Source organism: Sturnus vulgaris, chromosome 3 (genome assembly GCF_052056855.1).
Source record: "Sturnus vulgaris isolate bStuVul1 chromosome 3, bStuVul1.hap1, whole genome shotgun sequence".
NCBI classification, from domain to species: Eukaryota; Metazoa; Chordata; class Aves; order Passeriformes; family Sturnidae; genus Sturnus; species Sturnus vulgaris.
In genome coordinates, this window is record NC_142245.1 from 34,518,158 (window position 1) to 34,538,145 (window position 19,988).

General features: G+C 43.7%; 1 protein-coding gene across 1 annotated transcript in view; it reads right to left on the minus strand.

The window, feature by feature from the left end:
* LOC106864348 (protein ELYS) overlaps nt 1–12,350 on the minus strand; it is a 41,068-nt gene extending 28,718 nt beyond the window's left edge. The window contains exons 1-6 of the mRNA XM_088161344.1: nt 12,313–12,350; nt 7,354–7,480; nt 5,933–6,186; nt 2,474–2,654; nt 1,492–1,699; nt 544–660 (exon numbers count right to left, since the gene is read on the minus strand). Coding sequence (XP_088017470.1) covers nt 544–660; nt 1,492–1,699; nt 2,474–2,654; nt 5,933–6,186; nt 7,354–7,474 — 881 coding nt within the window. The 5' untranslated portion in view covers nt 7,475–7,480; nt 12,313–12,350. The remainder of the gene's footprint in view (nt 1–543; nt 661–1,491; nt 1,700–2,473; nt 2,655–5,932; nt 6,187–7,353; nt 7,481–12,312) is intronic.
* Nucleotides 12,351–19,988: the final 7,638 nt, after the last annotated feature.

The window sequence follows — 19,988 nt, forward strand, 5'->3', positions numbered from 1 at the left end:
TGACACGAACAGCTTCAGGGGCAAATACTGACTGTACCATTGGAAAGCTTTAATATGCAACATGGAGAAAAACTTCCTGAATTTCTAGAAATAGCTCACAACAGTAAAGCGTTCTCCATGAAAACTGTTTTTAAGTCAAACTTAAGAAAACTGCCACTCTACGAACAGCTGGGCTGATTAAGCAGCTTGCTGATAATGTTTACCGTTCTGCATCTGCAGCCTAAACCACTTGAAATGGTACTGAATATCACGGTGGGAATACCAAACAAATCTTGAAGCAGTCATCAAGAAACAAGGGAAAGCATTGACAACTGCAAGCACAAAAATATAGCCACTGTTTCCTTTCCCTTCTTTCATAAGGTAGGAAAGAGTCAACCCCTTCTGGCAAGTGTAAAATCCTGAAAAAAAATGCACTGTAAGCTTAAGAGCTTAACACTTTTCATCTCTTGTACAATTAAATAAACAAAATAAATACATAGATATCAACCAAATGTGAATATTTAAAAAAAGAAACCAGTGACAGGATGGCAAGATTTTACTCACCTTTGTTGTGTAGACTGAACAGCCCACAAATAGCAACAATTGCGGGGATCATTCTCAGGCTCTTGAAAAGTAACTGCATAGACAGGAATCCTTCCTCCTTCAAGCTGGGAGTGATGCCTACAGGTTTAAAAGAAAAATATAGAAAAAAAGGAGAGCCTGCTGGCTCTGGCTGTTTGTAGAAGGGTAGAAGCACCTTCTGGGAAAAAAAGCAGCTTGCATGCTTATCCTCGAAGTAGCGATGTTAATAGCTTCATCTAATACAACTGATGACTGACAAGCCAATACTTCTTAAGTATTTGTCTTCCCAACTTCTGAACTTGAGTTGCACCTTCCCAATCTTTTCTTGACATCTAATTATGCACCCACTGTCTATTTATGCATCCATAACACATGTAGTTTCTGGTGAAGCACTGTAGAGTTCCTTAAGTAACACCTATCTGAATGTGGTCATATGTTTCACGAGGCAGATTTCAAATCACCTCTAAATTTCACTATTGCTTATAAATTTATGTATCCCTTGCTCTGATCACCAAGTCTTCCACATAAACTTTCATTCACACATGCATCCTTATCTGGGAATGAGTCAGCCACCTATTTCCATCAAGGCTGAAATGTAGGGAAGAATATGTTGGCAGGCACAGATTAGCTACTGAATTATCATGTCTCACTAGATCCATCATGGACACTTTAAAGAGTATTATCACCAAAATCATATTATTCACACAGTGAAGCCTTCCAATGGATTCCATAATTGCAGTAACTGGTTCTGAACCTTTCTAAAATCTTTCAAGGAAACACACACATTGCCTGGGTTCACAAAATACTACTGGACAGAATAAACTGACTTATAAAAATCAGCTCTACCACATCCCTACTGCGTGACTTCCTGTAGCAAAATACTGAGAGCTCTGTACCTCCAAGTGCAACCAAGTGGAAGTGACTACTTACTCCCTCTTCAAAGTTTTCATATTCCATAGTGACAGGTAGCCATCAGAAAAACCCACAACGAGCTGGTTGCTTCTGCTTATGTAGCACAGGGTTGATACTGCTGTTCCTGAAGGACTTCGTAATTGAAAACAGAGATGCCTCCCTTCCCTCATCACAGCTTCTCTTCTTTGTGGAACTTCAGCAGGAATTCTAGTGACAACTTCTAGATCTACACACAAAAAAAGCAGGCAAGAAATTAATGTATTATGCCACTTCAGTTCCATTTTAAATTGATGTGATTATACAGCATGTATAATCTAATTCTACTGTGCCAGGCAAAACACCCATTTCTGCAACACCTTCTTTGCTATTTCTGTTTCTGCACCCATTCAGAGAACAAAAGGATTCCCCAATGGGACAGGTATTCTCACTCCTATTTCAAAACAGGGTACAACTGTAACCACTGTAGTTAAATTCCTTTATTGGGCTTCGTGATGAAGCTACTTGAAGGGACACAAACTCCTGAAGCCACTCTTACAACACCCACAACAGTGTATGCAACCTGAAAATACAAATTGCAGTATTCATTCACCCAAATGCAGGACTTTTGATAAGCCAGATTTATTTTAAAACACAAGCCTAAAACTTGCCCCAAGTCACTAATGGAAACAGGAGATCACTCCCAAGAATTACGGTACCTCTGACACAACTTCCTATCACACAGCTGCTCTGACTCAAATTGAAAAATTCCTTCATCCCGCTCTAAGAATCACAGGGACAAAGAGACATTGGCAGTTAAGACACCTTCTTAACATCAGGAGGAGTACTAAGCCACTCCCATTTTTGGATCAGTTCAGGACCATACGATGTCATCTGCAATCAGCAACGTCAGAAATGTCAGTGGCCCGTCAGCACACTGGGGTCCTCGCTGGGATACAAGACGGTTTTTGGAAAGAAATACATTCCCTTACTTCTAAATTTGAGTTTAAAAACTGCAGCTTACCCGATGCTTCTACTTCATTCTGACTGCAAGACAAATCATCCAAACAAAGGTCAACCAGAAGGACGTGGCCAACATCTGTGGCCACTGCTGCCACTCCAAAGAGCCATCGCAGACTCTGATGCAGGTGCCGGGTGCTCACGCTGGCTCCGCCGTCATTGCTGATGGGTTCGATGGCAGTCACCTGCAGGGAGCTGCAGGTTAACATCACAGCTCTTTGACAGGCTCAAGAGTAATCCTCAGAAGGGAAACCAGCATTAGCACGTCAGAAACAGGAAAGGAAATACAGGGTAAGATTCCCATGGGCATGAAACATTCCTACAAAGGGCTGGAGGGAGACGCTGGCTTACTAAAATCTACACTGGTCCTCGCTTTGACTGATAATATCCAACAAAAATTTTAAATGCACACCACCACTGTTACACATGGAAAAGTAAACTGTAAAAGGCAGCCTAAAGCAACAGCAAGAGACCAAACAAGAACTTGCTCAGCCTGAGGCAGGAGCTCTCCCTGCTCCCTGACAGGCCAAGCAGTCCCCGCGATCTCAGGCCCAGGTGAAGACAGACCCTTCAGCACCCACAGTACACCCAGGACAAGACTGCCTGCTCTAGCAGAGACACAAGCACACCACGGCTCCTGCACTGAAGCTGGATAACACAAGAACAGGGGCGATCTTCTGGCCTCTTACAAATGCAGCACCATGAAAACAGACAGCTTTACATCAACAACAAAAGTTTGTCTGAAAACAAAGCAAAGAAGCGAGTGTCACAAGGCACTCCATCTTTTTATGTAAGTTATTTACCCCTAGAAGTGGGGGAAATATCCAAACTCATAGACCTCCTGAAGTTTTCTCCTCTCCTGTATCAAGCACTTGCTTATGATTGCACTGCTTGGCCACCTGCTATACAATCCACCTTTTGCCTTGGTCACAAGAACTCCAAGCTTAGAAGTATTTATAGTTATTTGGGAAACTGGATTCTCTTTCAGAATTCCTATGATTCAAATTAAATTTTTAATCTTCTCTATTGCTCAGAAGACTAATAAAAGTATTTTGATTACTCAGATTCTTGCATTCCAAGTGTTGGTGACTGTGACGAGGAAGTACAGAAGATATCTTGCTCTGCAATTAGCCAAGGCTCAAGTGCTGCTTCTAACTTCTTTTCACGGTATGTTTTTCATTGAACAACTGGCTCCAAATGAATCTTTACTAGTCTTCCAAAAATATTGCCTGGTTACTTCAATTTTCCATGTAGAAGCTCCTGAAATTACATGTTTTTCCACTATGCTATGCACTGCTTTTTCCTATTTTCCCACTGCTTTGCCAACTCATTCTGGGAAAGAACAAAGAAAACTTTTCTCAGCTCACTGAATCTGAATGCTGCCCTCCTGCCTCATACAAACCAGGAAAATTTGGGAAAATACCAGGCAACAGTTCTGAAACAAGCAACTGTTTTAAACCAATTCACTGTAATTCAGGTTTTTTTAATTCAAAATCCAATTCAAACCGTACTCATAAACACTTCAAGTCTCCTGCTGCATTTCACACATATATCAAGAGGGCATTGAGAGACAATCACAGACATATGCAAGGACACTATGCCAAAATTATTTCTAAGCTCCCGAGTTTGGGTTTTTTCACTAATTTCTTTATTCTCTGAATGACTCAACATCCACTGTTACACTAAAAAGCAGTCACACAGTCACAATAAACACCCTGTATTAATACACTAGCAACTTGACACCTTGGAGCAGAGCTGCTCCAAGTTAAACTGTACAACTTAGCTGTCCACAGAAGTTATACCCATTGAGAAAATAGTCCTGAAAACACTGTGCTCATTAAAGAATAAAGAGTAATGACAAAACTGCAGAAAGTGATGTTAAGAAAAGATCCACATTTTATCTTTAAAAATAATCAATCTGAAAATCAGAGTAACATTAATGCAGATCAACCCCCCCTAAACTATACATTACATGATAAGCAAATAAGTTTCCTAAAGAATTCAAAACATGGACAGCAGCCAAGTGCAAGTTTTATCTACGTGTTTTTGCTTACCCTTACTCCCACTCACAGCCTGAAAGTTAACAGTCCAATTAGCAATACCTGTGTCCTGACTATGCTGACTTAAGTAAAGCAACACCAAAGACATAGAAAGCAAAACGAAAGCAACAGACCAAACATACTTGTAATCAAGAGCTTTCAGGACCTAAGAGCAAAACTTTCAGAGCAGCTTTGGCTTTATTTCAAAATTCCTACCCTTCATCCCACAATAGCCAACTCTTTCCTGCAGGGCTTCATCATCTTTGCTCCTGAACCAGTTTTTGTGGTATAGGACAACTCTCTAATGCGTCTGATTGTTGGAACTAGCTTCTATTTCAAAACACTTCCGCAACTACAGATTCGACATGAAACATAATCCTTACTTCTTAACCTTAGCTTTTCCAAGCTTACTTAGATAGAAGAAATAAAATGTAACACACCAACAGCTCTTACCAAAACATAATTCACTTATTGATTATATGCTCATGCTAGCACAAAGCCTGACTTTCCATCTACAACTCGAGCAGATAGCAAAACAACACACTGGAACACTGATTCAGACTCGTATCTTTAGAACTTATCACAACACAAATGCTTAATACTACTACTAACAACACTTCCACCAGTACTCTAGCAAGTCAAACCAAATAAAGGGAAAGTTGACATAAGCAAGTATTTATTTGTTGCACATTCTAAGACAATAAAAACACAGTCAATCTTGATGTTCTGCTAACTTAATGTGATTCTTGTTTCCATTACATAAACGAGACACAAGGACACTAAATCATTTGAGTTCAAGGGTTACAGAAGGCAGAAAAAATTATCGACATTACACCACTGTATCCCATCTACACAAACTATATTCAACAAGGAAAGGACTGCAGACTGAAAGTAAATCTGCCAACAATCTGACAGATAACCTACTAAAATCTTTTTTCCAATTCTAAGTTAACAGAAAAATCTGTTCTGTTCCCAAGTCACCTGCTTCATAGTCTGAGATTGATTGGGAACGTGTCAAAATCATTAACAGCACAACGATGAGAGTCTGAGATACTTTAAGGTCAGTATTTCTGACAGAAATTAGCCATTTAGAAAAAGTATAATAGAGACACCTTAAGTAGTTTTCTTTTTTGCTCTGAAAAAATAAAAGGTTTTCAATGCCATTTTTTGTTCAAAGTGAAGAATTATACCACTATGTGGTCTACAATATTTTTTTTACTTTCAGTAAACTCAAAATATAATGCTACTGCTAAGTCCAAGATTTTACATCAAGGCTCTCTTGACTGGATAATCTGAACTGACAATATGTTAATACAATATAAAAAGGGTAATTCGTACAAAGAGAGGCACAAGAACTTTTCTTGAAACAGGAATATGGAGCACCAAACACCCCCAAATCTTCATTTCCCCAAAAAGATACATACCCTTCCTGGAAGAACAACTGCTTTAACCACTCTTGAGGTCCCAAGATCGTACAGACAGAGAACACTTCCCTCTGCCTCCTCCAACCCAACCAGGAGTCCAGTCCTCTTCTGCCAAGAGAACTCCTTCACCACACGAACAGTGGGAGGCTGCTCGTTCACTCCGCTGAAGCGATAGGCAGAGAGCCGCTCTCCTGTCACCGAGTTCACCACCTCCAGCTGGGGGCCACACGCCAGCCACGCCAGGCCACTTCTGCCTGCGAGGGGAAAGAAACAGCACTGAGCACATCCCCAGCACAAGAACTCAAACAGCAGCAATGCAACTGGCACTGTGCCTTTCCCTCAAATGCACCAAAGGGATGGAGGAAGGCAAACCTACCCACATCTGGACAACTGCTTTACATCACCCATTGACATCCTCAACCAATACATCTGAAAATTAATAACCCCATTCTTTTGCATTTGTACTTGTCATTCCTGCACTCAGGAACGTTGACTGATTGGCAAAAAGGTTACGATAGACTGAGCTCTAGCCTGTACACCAGACTTGGCTTGCTTTTGCTAGAAAACACCTGAATACGTGCAGGAATACAAGCCTCAGAGCATACTTCAAACACTGACCATCTAAACCAATTCATTTCCTGTTAAGAATTTTGCTTGACACATGGCTACTCTGGGCAGAGATTTGGACAGGAAATTATCTTAAAATGGGCACTGCATGCATAAATTTCAATTGTGACACCTGCTGATCCCAGAAAGAATTTAACAAGTGTTGTTTCACTGAAGAATTTAACACTCGTTCCTTCAAGCTCAAAGGAAGGATTAGCTCCATTTCTGCACGTAAAGTCAGGTAGATAAGATTCTAGCAAGTCTTAACAGAAGCCCAGACATGCAGACAGGTGTCCAGCTCTACCTGCAGATCACCTAGAAAGCCAACTGCCTAATTTGCTTAGCTGCTGTCAGCGACTCTCACTGAGTCCTCATCTGCATCCTATTAAATACCTTGGAAATATATGGGCAGTGCTTAACAGAGCTGTCCTCTTTCCCTTTTTTATTTAGACTAGGGAAGAAAAAGGAGCATATTGTGTCTCTGTAGCTATTCCTGCATGGGATGTTATGATGGACATAGAGCTTGAGCTGGTAAAAAGAAATATATACTGAAACAACACTATTTCTTCTTTAAAAATTGCTTTCTATTTCATTCAAAACTGGATGGAGCATGGTCAGCTATATTATTTAAACAGCACAGGACTGGAGCAGGCTGTTGCACTTCCAATACTTAGCATTTCTGATTATTAAATTAACCTGTTAGCACTATCAGAAGCTGATACATTTTACCTAATAGAACCAACCTGATGATATGACCCTGTGCTTCAGGCGATAACAACTTTACACCAAATCCAAATTTAAAGGAAAATGCTCACCTCCAGAAAACTTTCCACACAACACAGAGTCTAGGGTGATCTCATCTTCCCCAAGTGCCTCAACAGTCACCTCTGGAAACTGCAGCAGACTGCTCGTTACCTGAGCTGTTAGGTCTCGCATTCTTCACTGTAAATAAAAACAAAAGGCAAAAAGACTCATGTCAGCCATAAAAATCTTTGAGACTGATGCAAGCTTCTTCAGTATGTGGTGGCCAATCTCCCATACATCATTTGTAGCTTTCTTTTTTGCTTAAAAGAAATGGCACCTGGGACAGTTCTTCATCTCACAGCAGAGCAAAAGGAGAATCTTGAGATTTTCTGATGCCAACAAGATCCCCAACAAAAAGTGACACAGATGGATGGACAAGATAAATAACAGGGAAGAGAAAAACACACCAAGTTCAAGATTATTCATACAAGTACGCAAGATGTGATCTCAAAAAAATCATATTTTAAAAAGCTTCTCAGTAGGAGGTATAACTCTGTCCTTTCCTTTGATTTAATACATTATTTGATCTAAGTTGTCTTCTAGTAGATGTCACAGATCAGCCGTGTCTTGTTTCTTTTTTGCATGCTTATTTTTGACATTCAGGAATACAAAGTTCTTGACAAATTCAACCTCAAATTATTCCAGAAAACATACTGTTAATACTTTCAAGCAATTCTGACTTTCACAGCTCATCAATTAGAAGTATTTTTCCACACACTTAAAAGGAGAATGTAACACAGCACTTCAAAATGCAGGTTTTTTTCTCTGCAGAAATCCTTATATTTCTAATTCCAATCCCTTCCTTCCTACTGCTTTTTTAATCTCATCCCTGCAGTATTAGAGAAAAAAAATTTCTTAACTCTCAGGCAGTTTCATGCTCATACAGGTGCTCCACAAGACTTCACATTTCAGGTTTTTTTGGTTGTTTTTTTGGTGAAAAAAATTGAAGAGCTGGACTTATTTAGAGGATTAAACACATGGCTAAATATGAGATAATCCATATGCATGGAAATACAAATTACTTTAAGTATCTATGTTTTGCAAATCATCTGCCTTATAGAAAAGGCCTCTGACAGACAAGATAAATTCAATTGTCTTGCTCAAACAGAACTGCTTTCTTCATGAAATCTCAAGATACTATACACTAGGTCACTAGTGCAGGGTTGTGTTCCTTTATCTGATGCCAGCAGGACAACAATGAGCGCACAAAGCACAGGAAGGCTAAGTCAGGGTCCTGCACTAAGCACAAGTCAACATTTTGACCAAAATGTTGCTGATGGCAAAGCCAGTACTGCAGCCTGCCAGCCTGACCACGCTGCCAGCATTTACTACAAGCACAGATCAGGTTCCAAGTGGGACAACTTATTTGCAGTAGTTGTGCTGAGCTTCTCTTTTGGTACCTGACATCAGTTTCAAGTGACAACTTCTGCACTGTATCCAGGGGCTTCAGAGAGTAAAAGGCCCCACAATTTGACCAGCATTCTTGCTTAATTTAATTGCAATTTAGTGGATACATTTTAGGAGGAATACTTAACACCAAATACTAATTCAGACACACCTGATTGATGAATAGCATCTTTGATATGTTCCAGTGTGTGCTTGTGCTCCTGTAACTTGGCACCACTGGAATGTTCCTGGCTCCATCTGCTTTCCACCCTCCTTTCAGGTATTTATGTGCATTGATGAGAATCCCTGAGCCTTCTCTTCTCCAGGCTGAACAGACCCAGTCTCCCAGCCTTTTCTCAGAGAAGAGCAGCTCCAATCTCCTCTAACCAACCATCTTTGTGGCACGTCGCTGCACTCTCTCCAGTACCTCCATCTCTCATCTTGAGAGTCTGGTGAGCCTGGACCTGACACAGCATTCCAGCTGCTGTACGAGGGGAAGGATCACCTCACTTCACCTGCTAGCAAAGGTTCTTCCTCATGCAGCCCAGGCAGGATGCCATCAGCCTTCTTTGCTGCAGGGGCACAGTGATGGCTCATGCCGACTTTTCTGTCAAGCTGCTTTCCAGCTGGGCAGGCCTCTGCACACACTGGTGCCTGGGGTGGCTCCTCCTCAGTGCAGGACTTGGCACTTCCCCTTATTAAACTACGCAAAGTTTCTGTCAGTCCATTTCTCCAGCCTGACAAAGCACTGACTGACAACATATATTAAGGAATTTTAGAAAAGAGCACAAAATTCGAATTACTGTAGTGAATTAAAACCGGTATTTTTTTGTAAATAAGCATGGAGATGTCTGTGTGGTAAGTATATGATCATTAATATCATACACCACAATAATAGCAAGACAGTTTTAAGAAAAGAGTGAACAAATATATTGCAGTAGGGCAGGTAAGAGCATGCAAGGAAACTTCTCAGCTGCATGCCCTCCATGAGTCACCCTGACCGACCCTGCCTGGGACACTACCTACCTGCTGGGCCAAGAGCACAGAACTTGTGTGGCCAAACTGGAAATCAAATGTAAGCATCCTCTACTGGGAAGATTTGAGTTTAAAAACGTGCTTATCAGTCCACAGACACCAGTAGGAACCATCAAGTAAGTAGAATTCCAAGAACTGAACCATTTTTGTAGAAAATGAAAATACTAGAGCATCAGGCATGTTCAAGTTTCCTCCAGAAAGGCAATGACCATTTTAAACACCTATTTTAATTTTTTTTAGAAATCAGGCATGGAATAAGGTTGATAAACTTTATAACAAAGTATGAACAATACATAGCGACCTCTCTATAAGGATGTTCTCCTTGCATCATTTTGCTAATTTAAAACAAGAATTGCTAGGAAGTCAAAACAGAGGGAAAATACTTAGATCTACATTAAAGGCATGAAGCCTCTCCTTTAAGAGATCTATCCAACAGCAACTGCACTTCTGCTCTCTTTGAAACAGTAACTACAATCACATTCTTATTTCTGCTTGTTAGAAATCAGATTAGGGTAAAATGTCACATGCTTACTCCATTTTCAGGAATAAACCAGAATTCAACCTCCCAGCTGTATCCTATAGCAATGCAGTGTGTGCAAGTTGTCAAAATGACCATTCTTCTTCACCCTAGGAACTTAAACTTTTAAACACCATGAACTATTTCCAAAGACAGAAATGTCATGGATTTTTGGATTAAAAAGCTTGGGAGGGAGGAGAGGGAAGGAGGGAAAAGAAAGAGACATTTCATGTTCAAGAAGAATTACATACAGCCAAGTCAGAGTTCTGAGATGTCAGTTTTGACTGATGGTATTACATAAAAATCAGTTAAAAAGGCCAACAACGTAATGGGCTCACTGAAGAAAAAGCCAAAAATATGGTCAGTCACAGCTGAAGACTAGATTTCACAGGACATGCTGACTTCCCTGACATCAAAAGAAGGACCTTGCAGCCATCTCTCATCTCCGTATTTGTTCCTTTGTTCTACTACTCCATTTTGGAAGACATTTCCAGCATACCACAGTGGTATGCCAAACCACCACTGGCCCTTCCCAGCACAAATTCCAGAATCATATCGAAGAGAAAGACCTGCCAGAATCACAAGCAGTCACCTCTTCTAAACGCATTGCTGAAGCCATCACCTAAAGGAGGCTGCCCAGACAGATTTGGAACATTTAATTCTCCAACAGGCTTCTACAACCAGCAACCTGACAAGAACTGCAGAAACACCTGCAACCCATACAACAGGGTGACTCTCTCTTGCCAGTTTAAGGATTCTGTTCTCTCCACCACACCAGTAAAACAGCATCACACCAGGAAAGGCCTGTCACCACTGTTTATCCAAAACTGTATCTGACACCATACTAGGCAGAAGACGTAAAATTAATAGAAGCTTGATTAAGCTTGAAAAAGCTAATCCCAGGCAAATCGATGCAGGAAGGAGAGCTGAGGCAGCACGTGAATGAGGAGCTGTCCTACCCAGGATCCAGAGCTGAGTGTCCAAACACATGGGGCAGCTGCCAGTCAAGGCTGACACAACCAGCCAGACCAACGGGCCCTGCAAAGGCACCTGCATGGCCACGCTCAGCCCTACATCCCAAACGGGATGCAGCTATCCCGACACAATCACGTCCCTCAATTTTCTCCAATTTCCCCAGACACGATCAGGAAGTAATCACTGGACCTGAAAGATTGACACCAACCATTCTTTGGTAGAAGCTCCAGACCTGGACTCGCAGTTTATTAAGACACCGAGCACTTTTGTTTAAGCCAGCAGCAACTTTGCTTCGCGATGTTTTGCTTCGTGCAAAGACCCAGAGACGGCCACAAATCGCACTGGATTCCTCTAAAGCTGGGGCCTCCCCACTGCACCCATCCCTCATCCCGCAATCGCCGCTCTACGCACGGAGCGCATTTCCCGCCTCCTCATGGAATACAACCCCGAAGCACGGCGGGGGAGGGGGAGGCGGAATTACAAAAAAGTAAAGAAAAACCTTCCAAAAACACGACCGAAGGGGCGAGAACAGAGGGCGTGCGCGGGTGGCCGGGCAGGAGGGAAAGCTCCTGGCTGCAGCAGCCGCATCTCCCACGCCCCCCAGCCTGACGGAGCCTCCCGGCTGCGGAGCCTCCCATGTGCGCTGCCCAGGCCGCGCCGCCCGGGCCTCTCCCGCCGCCGGGGGCCGGGGCACGTGTGGCGGACACGGCGCCGCAGCCGGGGGGTCACTTACATAAGGGACGGGCAGCCGGGCCCGCCCGAGGCCCCCGCGGGCCCGCGCTGCGCCAGCGGCGGTGCCGGCCTACGCGGTTCGGGAGCGCCCGGTACCCGCTGGTACAGGGGCAAAGGAAGAAAGGGAGGAACGAAGGTAGATGGGCGGGCGAGGGTCGCCGTTGCCGCCACCTCGGCCGCCTCCTCCTGTCCGCGCCGCTGCCCCCAGCCCAGCCGACCCCGCGCTCCCGGTACGTGCCGGTGCCGGTGGCATCTCCCTCCCGCAGCGGCGACAACGGCACGGCCCAGCCCGGCCCAGCCTGGCCCCGCGCGCCCGCGCACCCACCTCGCTCGCTCACCCGCCGCGCGGGGGGCGGGACGGGATGGGGGGGCGGGTGGAGTTCTCGCGAGACCCGCAGCGAACCTCCGCGGGAATTTTCAAATGCGCGGGACACGGCCCCGGGCGCTGGCGGTGGCGGCCTTCGGACTACGGATCCCGGCATGCCGCGCGGCAGTCGCTTCCGCTCCCGCCCCCTCCCCCGCGCGCTCTCTCCCTCTCTCTCTCTCTCTCTCTCGCTCCCTCTTCCCCCCCCCCCCCCCCCCCCCCCCATCTCTCGCGGGGCACGCCGGGAGCTGTAGTTCCTGGGCCAGCAGGAGCAGCACCGTGCAGAGCCCGTTCCTGGCCACCACCCTGCCCCTCGTGGGGATGTCTCTGCTCCCCTGCCCCGCCAAGGGGGAACCCCGGCAGGGAGAAAGCTGGCTCTGCCTACCTGTGTCCGTCTCATCGCTGGAGCCGCTCACCCACTTCTCCCTCCCCCCGCCTCTGTCTGGATTTCATGGAATCACAGAATGGCTTGGGTTGGAAGGGACCGTAAAGATCATCGAGTTCCAACCCCCGGCCACGGGCAGGGACACCTTCAACAGGTTGCTTAAAGCCCTTTTCAGCCTGGCCTTGAACTCTTCCAGGAATGGAGCATCCACAGCTTCTCTGGGCAACCTGTTTCAGGGCCTCATCGCCCTCACAGTAAAAGACTATCTAATCTAAACCTACACTCTTTTAGTTTGAATCCATTCCTCCTTCTCCTGTCACTACATGCTCTTGTAAAAAGTCCCTGTCCATCTTTCTTGTAGGTTCCCTTCAGGTACGGGAATGCCAGTCATTAGATCACCCATCTAAAAGGATTTAAAGGGGTAGGCTATTTAGCTACAGATTTCTTTTTATTTTTAATAAGAAATTATATGTAAAAGCCCAACAAATTAATATAAATTTGATGTTACACTGTTAGTCACTGAAAGGAGGAAAAGTAAGCATGAAGTCAAAAGGGCAAGTCTAATGCTACTCTTTTCAGTGTATATATTGTAATGTGGTCAAAACATTCTTTGACTTTAAAAAAATATTTTCAGGTATTAATAAACAAATAGTAAGTTCCTTCCAACACATGCCATTCTATGATTCTATGAAATTTGCAATGCTTCTAAGAAGTGGCAGAATCATCAAAGGGGTAACGAAGACATTTAATTTCTCCCAGCATACATTATCTCTAAATTACAGCTATGCCACTTAATGTTGATTCGTCATTCTTTATATTATCACACAAATCGTTTTTGTGACTTGGTGGCTGCTGTTGCCATTTTAGAAGTATTAATTTGCATCAAACAAGAGCACAGGTCATGGAGAAGGAGCCAGCCATGGCAAGCAAGAAGATTGCACAGGCCAGCTCAGCCCCTGACCTTAGGGGGAGGCTGTGCACAAGTCACGGGGTGTCAGTGAGACAGTATTTGCCTGCAAAGAAGGAAGCCTGGCCCTGGTCACCAGCTGATGGGTGATGGCAGAGCTGACTCTCACGTGTGAGAGGCTGTGTGTGAGAGAGACAGATCTGGGGTGGACTACGGAAGGGCTTGAAAGTGAGGACAAACAGCTCTCATCTGATGTGACAGAGAGTAGGGAGCTAAGGGAGGAATGCAAAGATAGGCATGGCAGCGCCAGAGGACGAGCATATCCTTTTCAAAGACATGTCAAGTGATTATGTGCAGAACAGGGCTGCATTTATTAAGAGAAGGACAAGTGCTTTAGCAGTAAGCACAATTCAAAGTGGATAGGAGCCTTAGCTCCATGCATGGAGACAGAAGGGCTTAATGTCAGGAATTATTTGTAGAACAATGCTTGCTAGGTTTGGGTGTGATCTGAATAAGGACACAAGGAGCAGTCTGGACCAAAGCTGTCCCCTCTGTGCATATGTGAACATTGGCCTAAACAGCAGCTGAGGAGCCATGGGATGAGATGGGCTGGTTTAGCCAAGCTTGAGCTTCGAACGACAGCAAGGCTTATGTGAGCAGGCATCAAGGGAGCTGGGCAAGGATGTGTTTAGAAAAAAGGGTCTATGACTCATCTTGCCCAGTTTTAAGTGTCTATGGTACAGTCACCAGTCCATTCAGCTGGACTCCATTTTTACGTGGGGAAAGGAAACTGCTTTTTCCTGAGTTCCTGTCCTGACTGGCTTTAGATACCTCCTATAGGATTAGCTGTAATGGGAGCCTAGATGGCATTGTAGGTAGAGACATCTATGTTGTGCTCTTTTACTTTTGATTGGGTTGATCTCTCCTTTAGAGATTCATCTGAATAGAGCACTGGATTTTTAAGTTGCTTGGCATGTGAATTTATGTTTGTGATAGGGATTACATGGAGGTAAGGAATAGAAGAGAAAGAGGACAAGAACACAATTTTATACTACTCATTCTAAGGTCTGGAGAGTGAGATAAAGAGGAGTCTCCAAAAGACATGGTGGTCGAAGGAGGGAAGGGAAAGGGGAGGGTAGAGCTTCGAACGACAGAGAGAATAACCTCTCAGGGAGAGCTGACTTGTGGCAAGTGCCTGACAGTGATGGGAGATGAAGGAGAGAGCTGGAGCAGCCTGTTCCTGAAGGACTTTCCCTTGGAAAGGGACCCACGCTGGAGCAGTTCATGAAGCACTGCAGCCAATGGGAAGGATTCACATTGGAGAAGCTTGTGGAGGACTATTTCCTCTGGGAGAGAATCCACACTGGAGTGGGGGAGCAATGAAATGTCCTTCCCTTGAGGAGGAAGGAGCAGCAGAGACAATGTGATTAAGTGGCTGCAAGCCCCGTTCCTCATCCCTCTGTGCTGCAGAAAGGGGAGAAGGCAGAGAAAATCAGGACTGAAATTGAACCCAGGAAGATTGGAGGGGTGAGGGCAAGGTGCTTTAATATTTAGCTTTTATTTCTCATTGTCTCACTCTGATATAATTTTAAATAAATTAAACGTCTTTTCGCTGAATTGAGTCTGTTTTGCCCATGACAGTGACTGGTGAGTGATCTCTCCCTGTCCTTATCTCGACCCACGAGCTTTCATTGTATTTTCTCTCCCATGTGCAGCTGAGGAGGGGAATGATGGAGCAGTTGGTGGCTGGTAAACAGTAAGAGCATTAATAGGTGCATTTATTGAAATGATAAAGAGCCAGAGAATAGTGAGCAATTAACAAGGTAAAATGAGCGTAAGGCAATTAAGGAGATGAGAGAAAGTGGAACCAGCAACAAGAAAAGGAGCAGGATGACAAAACCAAAGAAGAGAACTCTGTGCCTGTGGCACCAGCAAAGACTGGGAGAGAGATAAGTGGAAATGGGTTTGAGATGAGGGGATTGCAAAGTCAAAGCACAGGAAGAAAGCAGTGAGATGTTGTGCAAATAGAGAAGGAAGCAGGAAGGAAAATGCATCGAAGAGGGAGGGTGCTGCAGCTGAAAATGTATGCAAAGTGTATGCAAATGAAAAGTGTTCAACTGAGCTGGAAAAATTAGGCTGCTTCTTGTACCAGATGTCATCAGGTTTCATGCAGTTAAGACTGTTGAAAACCTGATGAACAAGCTGTATTAGAAAGCTAATGTTCTTAATGTTATTTGGGCTAGGGTTAGGGTTAGGGTTATGGTTATTTGGGTTAGTGTTATTGCTATTTATGTTAGGGTTATGGTTAGTGCGTTATGGTTAGGGTTGGGTTTATTTGCGTTAGGGTTAGGGTTATTTGGGTTAGGGTTAGGGTTATTTGGGCTAGGGTTAGGGTTAGGGTTAGGGTTTGTATTAGGGTCAGAGTTAGTTCGGTTAGGGTTAGGGGTATGGTTATTTGGGTTAGTGTTAGGGCTATTCCTGTTAGGGTTATGGTTAGTTGCGTTATGGTTACGGTTGGGTTTATTTGCGGTAGGGTTACGGTTATTTGGGCTAGGGTTAGGGTTATTTGGGCTAGGGTTAGGGTTAGGTTTAGGGTTAGGGTTAGGGTTAGTGTTAGGGTTAGGATTAGTTCGGTTAGGGTTCGGGTTATGGTTATTTGGGTTAGTGTTAGGGCAATTCCTGTTAGGGTTATGGTTAGTTGCGTTATGGTTAAGGTTAGGGTTATTTGGATTTGGGTTAGGGTTAGGCTTATTTGGGCTATGGTTAGGGTTAGGGATATGGTTATTTGGGTTAGTGTTTGTGCTATTTATGTTAGGCTTATGGTTAGTTGCGTTATGGTTAGGGTTGGGTTTATTTGCGTTAGGGCTAGGGTTATTTAGGTTAGGGTTAGGGTTAGGATTATTTGGGCTAGGGTTAGGGTGAGGTTTATGGTTATTTGGGTTGCTGTTAGGGCTATTCCTGTTATGGTTAAGTTAATTGCGTTATGGTTAAGGTTAGGGTTATTTGGATTTGGGTTAGGGTTCGGCTTATTTGGGCTATGGTTAGGGTTAGGGTTTATGGTTATTTGGGTTAGTGTATTTCTGTTAGGGTTATGGTTAGTTGCATTATGGTTAGGGTTATTTGGGTTAGGGTTAGGGTTATTTGGGCTAGGGTTAGGGTTAGGGTTAGGGTTAGGGTTATTTGGATTTGGGTTAGGGTTTGGGTTATTTGGGCTAGGGTTAGGGTTAGGGTTAGGGTTAAGTTCAGGGTTAGGGTTAGGGTTTTGTTAGGGTTAGAGTTAGTTCGGTTAGGCTTAGGGTTATGGTTATTTGGGTTAGTGTTAGGGCTATTCCTGTTAGGGTTAAGTTAATTGCGTTATGGTTAAGGTTAGGGTTATTTGGACTTGGGTTAGGGTTAGGCTTATTTGGGCTATGGTTAGGGTTAGGGATATGGTTATTTGGGTTAGTGTTTGTGCTATTTCTGTTAGGCTTATGGTTAGTTGCGATTTGGTTAGTGTTGGGTTTATTTGCTATAGGGCTAGGGTTATTTAGGTTAGGGTTTGGGTTAGGGTTATTTGGGCTAGGGTTAGGGTTAGGGTGAGGGTTAGGGTTAGGGTTAGGGTGAGGGTTAGGGTTTGTGTTAGGGTTAGAGTTAGTTCGGTTAGGTTTAGGGTTATGGTTATTTGGGTTAGAGTTTGGGCTATTCCTGTTAGGGTTATGGTTAGTTGCGTTATGGTTAGGGTTAGGTTTATTTGCATTAGGGTTAGGGTTATTTGGATTTGGGTTAGGGTTATTAGTACTAGGGTTAGGGTTAGGGTTAAGGGTTAGGGTTATTTGGGCTAGGGTTAGGGTTAGGGTTAGGGTTAGGGTTTTCGTTAGGGTTATAGTTATTTCGGTTAGGGTTAGGGTTATGGTTATTTGGGTTAGTGTTAGGGCTATTCCTGTTAGGGTTAAGTTAATTGCGTTATGGTTAAGGTTAGGGTTATTTGGATTTGGGTTAGGGTTAGGCTTATTTGGGCTATGGTTAGGGTTAGGGTTTGGGTTATTTGGGTTAGTGCTTGTGCTATTTCTGTTAGGCTTATGGTTACTTGCGTTATGGTTAGTGTTGGGTTTATTTGCTATAGGGCTAGGGTTATTTAGGTTAGGGTTTGGGTTAGGGTTATTTGGGCTAGGGTTAGGGTTAGGGTTAGGGTTAGAGTTAGAGTTAGTTCGGTTAGGTTTAGGGTTATGGTTATTTGGGTTAGAGTTAGGGCTATTCCTGTTAGGGTTATGGTTAGTTGCGTTATGGTTAGGGTTAGGTTTATTTGCGTTAGGGTTAGGGTTATTTGGATTTGGGTTAGGGTTATTAGTGCTAGGGTTAGGGTTAGGGTTAAGGTTAGGGTTATTTGGGCTAGGGTTAGGGTTAGGGTTAGGGTTAGGGTTAGGGTTAGGGTTAGGGTTTGTGTTAGGGTTAGAGTTATTTCGGTTAGGGTTAGGGTTATGGTTATTTGGGTTAGAGTTTGGGCTATTCCTGTTAGGGTTATGGTTAGTTGCGTTATGGTTAGGGTTAGGTTTATTTGCGTTAGGGTTATTTGGATTAGGATTAGAGTTATTTGGGCTAGGGTTAGGGTTAGGGTTAGGGTTAGAGTTAGAGTTAGTTCGGTTAGGTTTAGGGTTATGGTTATTTGGGTTAGAGTTAGGGCTATTCCTGTTAGGGTTATGTTTAGTTGCGTTATGGTTAGGGTTAGGATTATTTGCGTTAGGGTTAGGGTTATTTGGGCTGGGGTTAGGGTTAGGTTTATAGTTATTTGGGTTAGTGTTAGTGCTATTTCTGTTAGGGTTATTTTTAGTTGCGTTATGGTTAGGGTTGGGTTTATTTGCGTTAGGGTTATTTGGGTTAGGGTTAGTGTTAGGGTTATTTGGGCTAGTTTTAGGGTTAGGGTTAGGGTTAAGGTTAGGGTTAGGGTTAGGGTTAGGTTTAGGGTTATTTGGGTTTGGGTTATGGTTAGGGTTATTTTGGTAAAGGTTAGGCTTATGGTTAGTGTTAGGGCTAGTTGGTTTAGGGTTAGGGTTATGGTTATTTGGTTTAGGGTTAGGTTTAGGGTCAGGGTTAGGGTTAGGGTTAGGGTTATTTGGGCTAGGGTTAGGGTTAGGGTTAGGGTTATGGTTAGGGTTAGGGTTAGGGTTAGGGTTATGGTTAGTTGGGTTTGGGTTATGGTTAGGGTTATTTTGGTAAAGGTTAGGCTTAGGGTTAGTGTTAGGGCTAGTTGGTTTAGGGTTAGGGTTAGGGTTATTTGGTTTAGGGTTAGGTTTAGGGTCAGGGTTAGGGTTAGTGTTAGGGTTATTTGGGCTAGGGTTAGGGTTAGGGTTAGGGTTAGGGTTATGGTTAGTTGGGTTAGGGTTATGGTTAGGGTTATTTTGGTAAAGGTTAGGCTTATGGTTAGTGTTATGGCTAGTTGGTTTAGGGTTAGGGGTAGGGTTATTTGGTTTAGGGTTAGGTTTAGGGTCAGGGTTAGGGTTAGGGTTAGGGTTATTTGGGCTAGGGTTAGGGTTATGGTTAGAGTTAGGGTTAGGGTTAGGGTTATGGTTAGTTGGGTTTGGGTTATGGTTAGGGTTATTTTGGTAAAGGTTAGGCTTATGGTTAGTGTTAGGGCTAGTTGGTTTAGGGTTAGGGTTATGGTTATTTGGTTTAGGGTTAGGTTTAGGGTCAGGGTTAGGGTTAGGGTTATTTGGGCTAGGGTTAGGGTTAGGGTTAGGGTTAGGGTTAGGGTTAGGGTTAGGGTTAGTTGGGTTAGGGTTATGGTTAGGGTTATTTTGGTAAAGGTTAGGCTTATGGTTAGTGTTAGGGCTAGTTGGTTTAGGGTTATGGTTAGGGTTATTTGGTTTAGGGTTAGGTTTAGGGTCAGGGTTAGGGTTAGGGTTAGGGTTATTTGGGCTAGGGTTAGGGTTAGGGTTAGGGTTAGGGTTAGGGTTAGGGTTAGGGTTATGGTTAGTTGGGTTAGGGTTATGGTTAGGGTTATTTTGGTAAAGGTTAGGCTTATGGTTAGTGTTAGGGCTAGTTGGTTTAGGGTTATGGTTAGGGTTATTTGGTTTAGGGTTAGGTTTAGGGTCAGGGTTAGGGTTAGGGTTATTTGGGCTAGGGTTAGGGTTAGGGTTAGGGTTAGGGTTATGGTTAGTTGGGTTAGGGTTATGGTTAGGGTTATTTTGGTAAAGGTTAGGCTTATGGTTAGTGTTATGGCTAGTTGGTTTAGGGTTAGGGTTAGGGTTATTTGGTTTAGGGTTAGGTTTAGGGTCAGGGTTAGGGTTAGGGTTAGGGTTATTTGGGCTAGGGTTAGGGTTAGGGTTAGGGTTAGGGTTATGGTTAGTTGGGTTAGGGTTATGGTTAGGG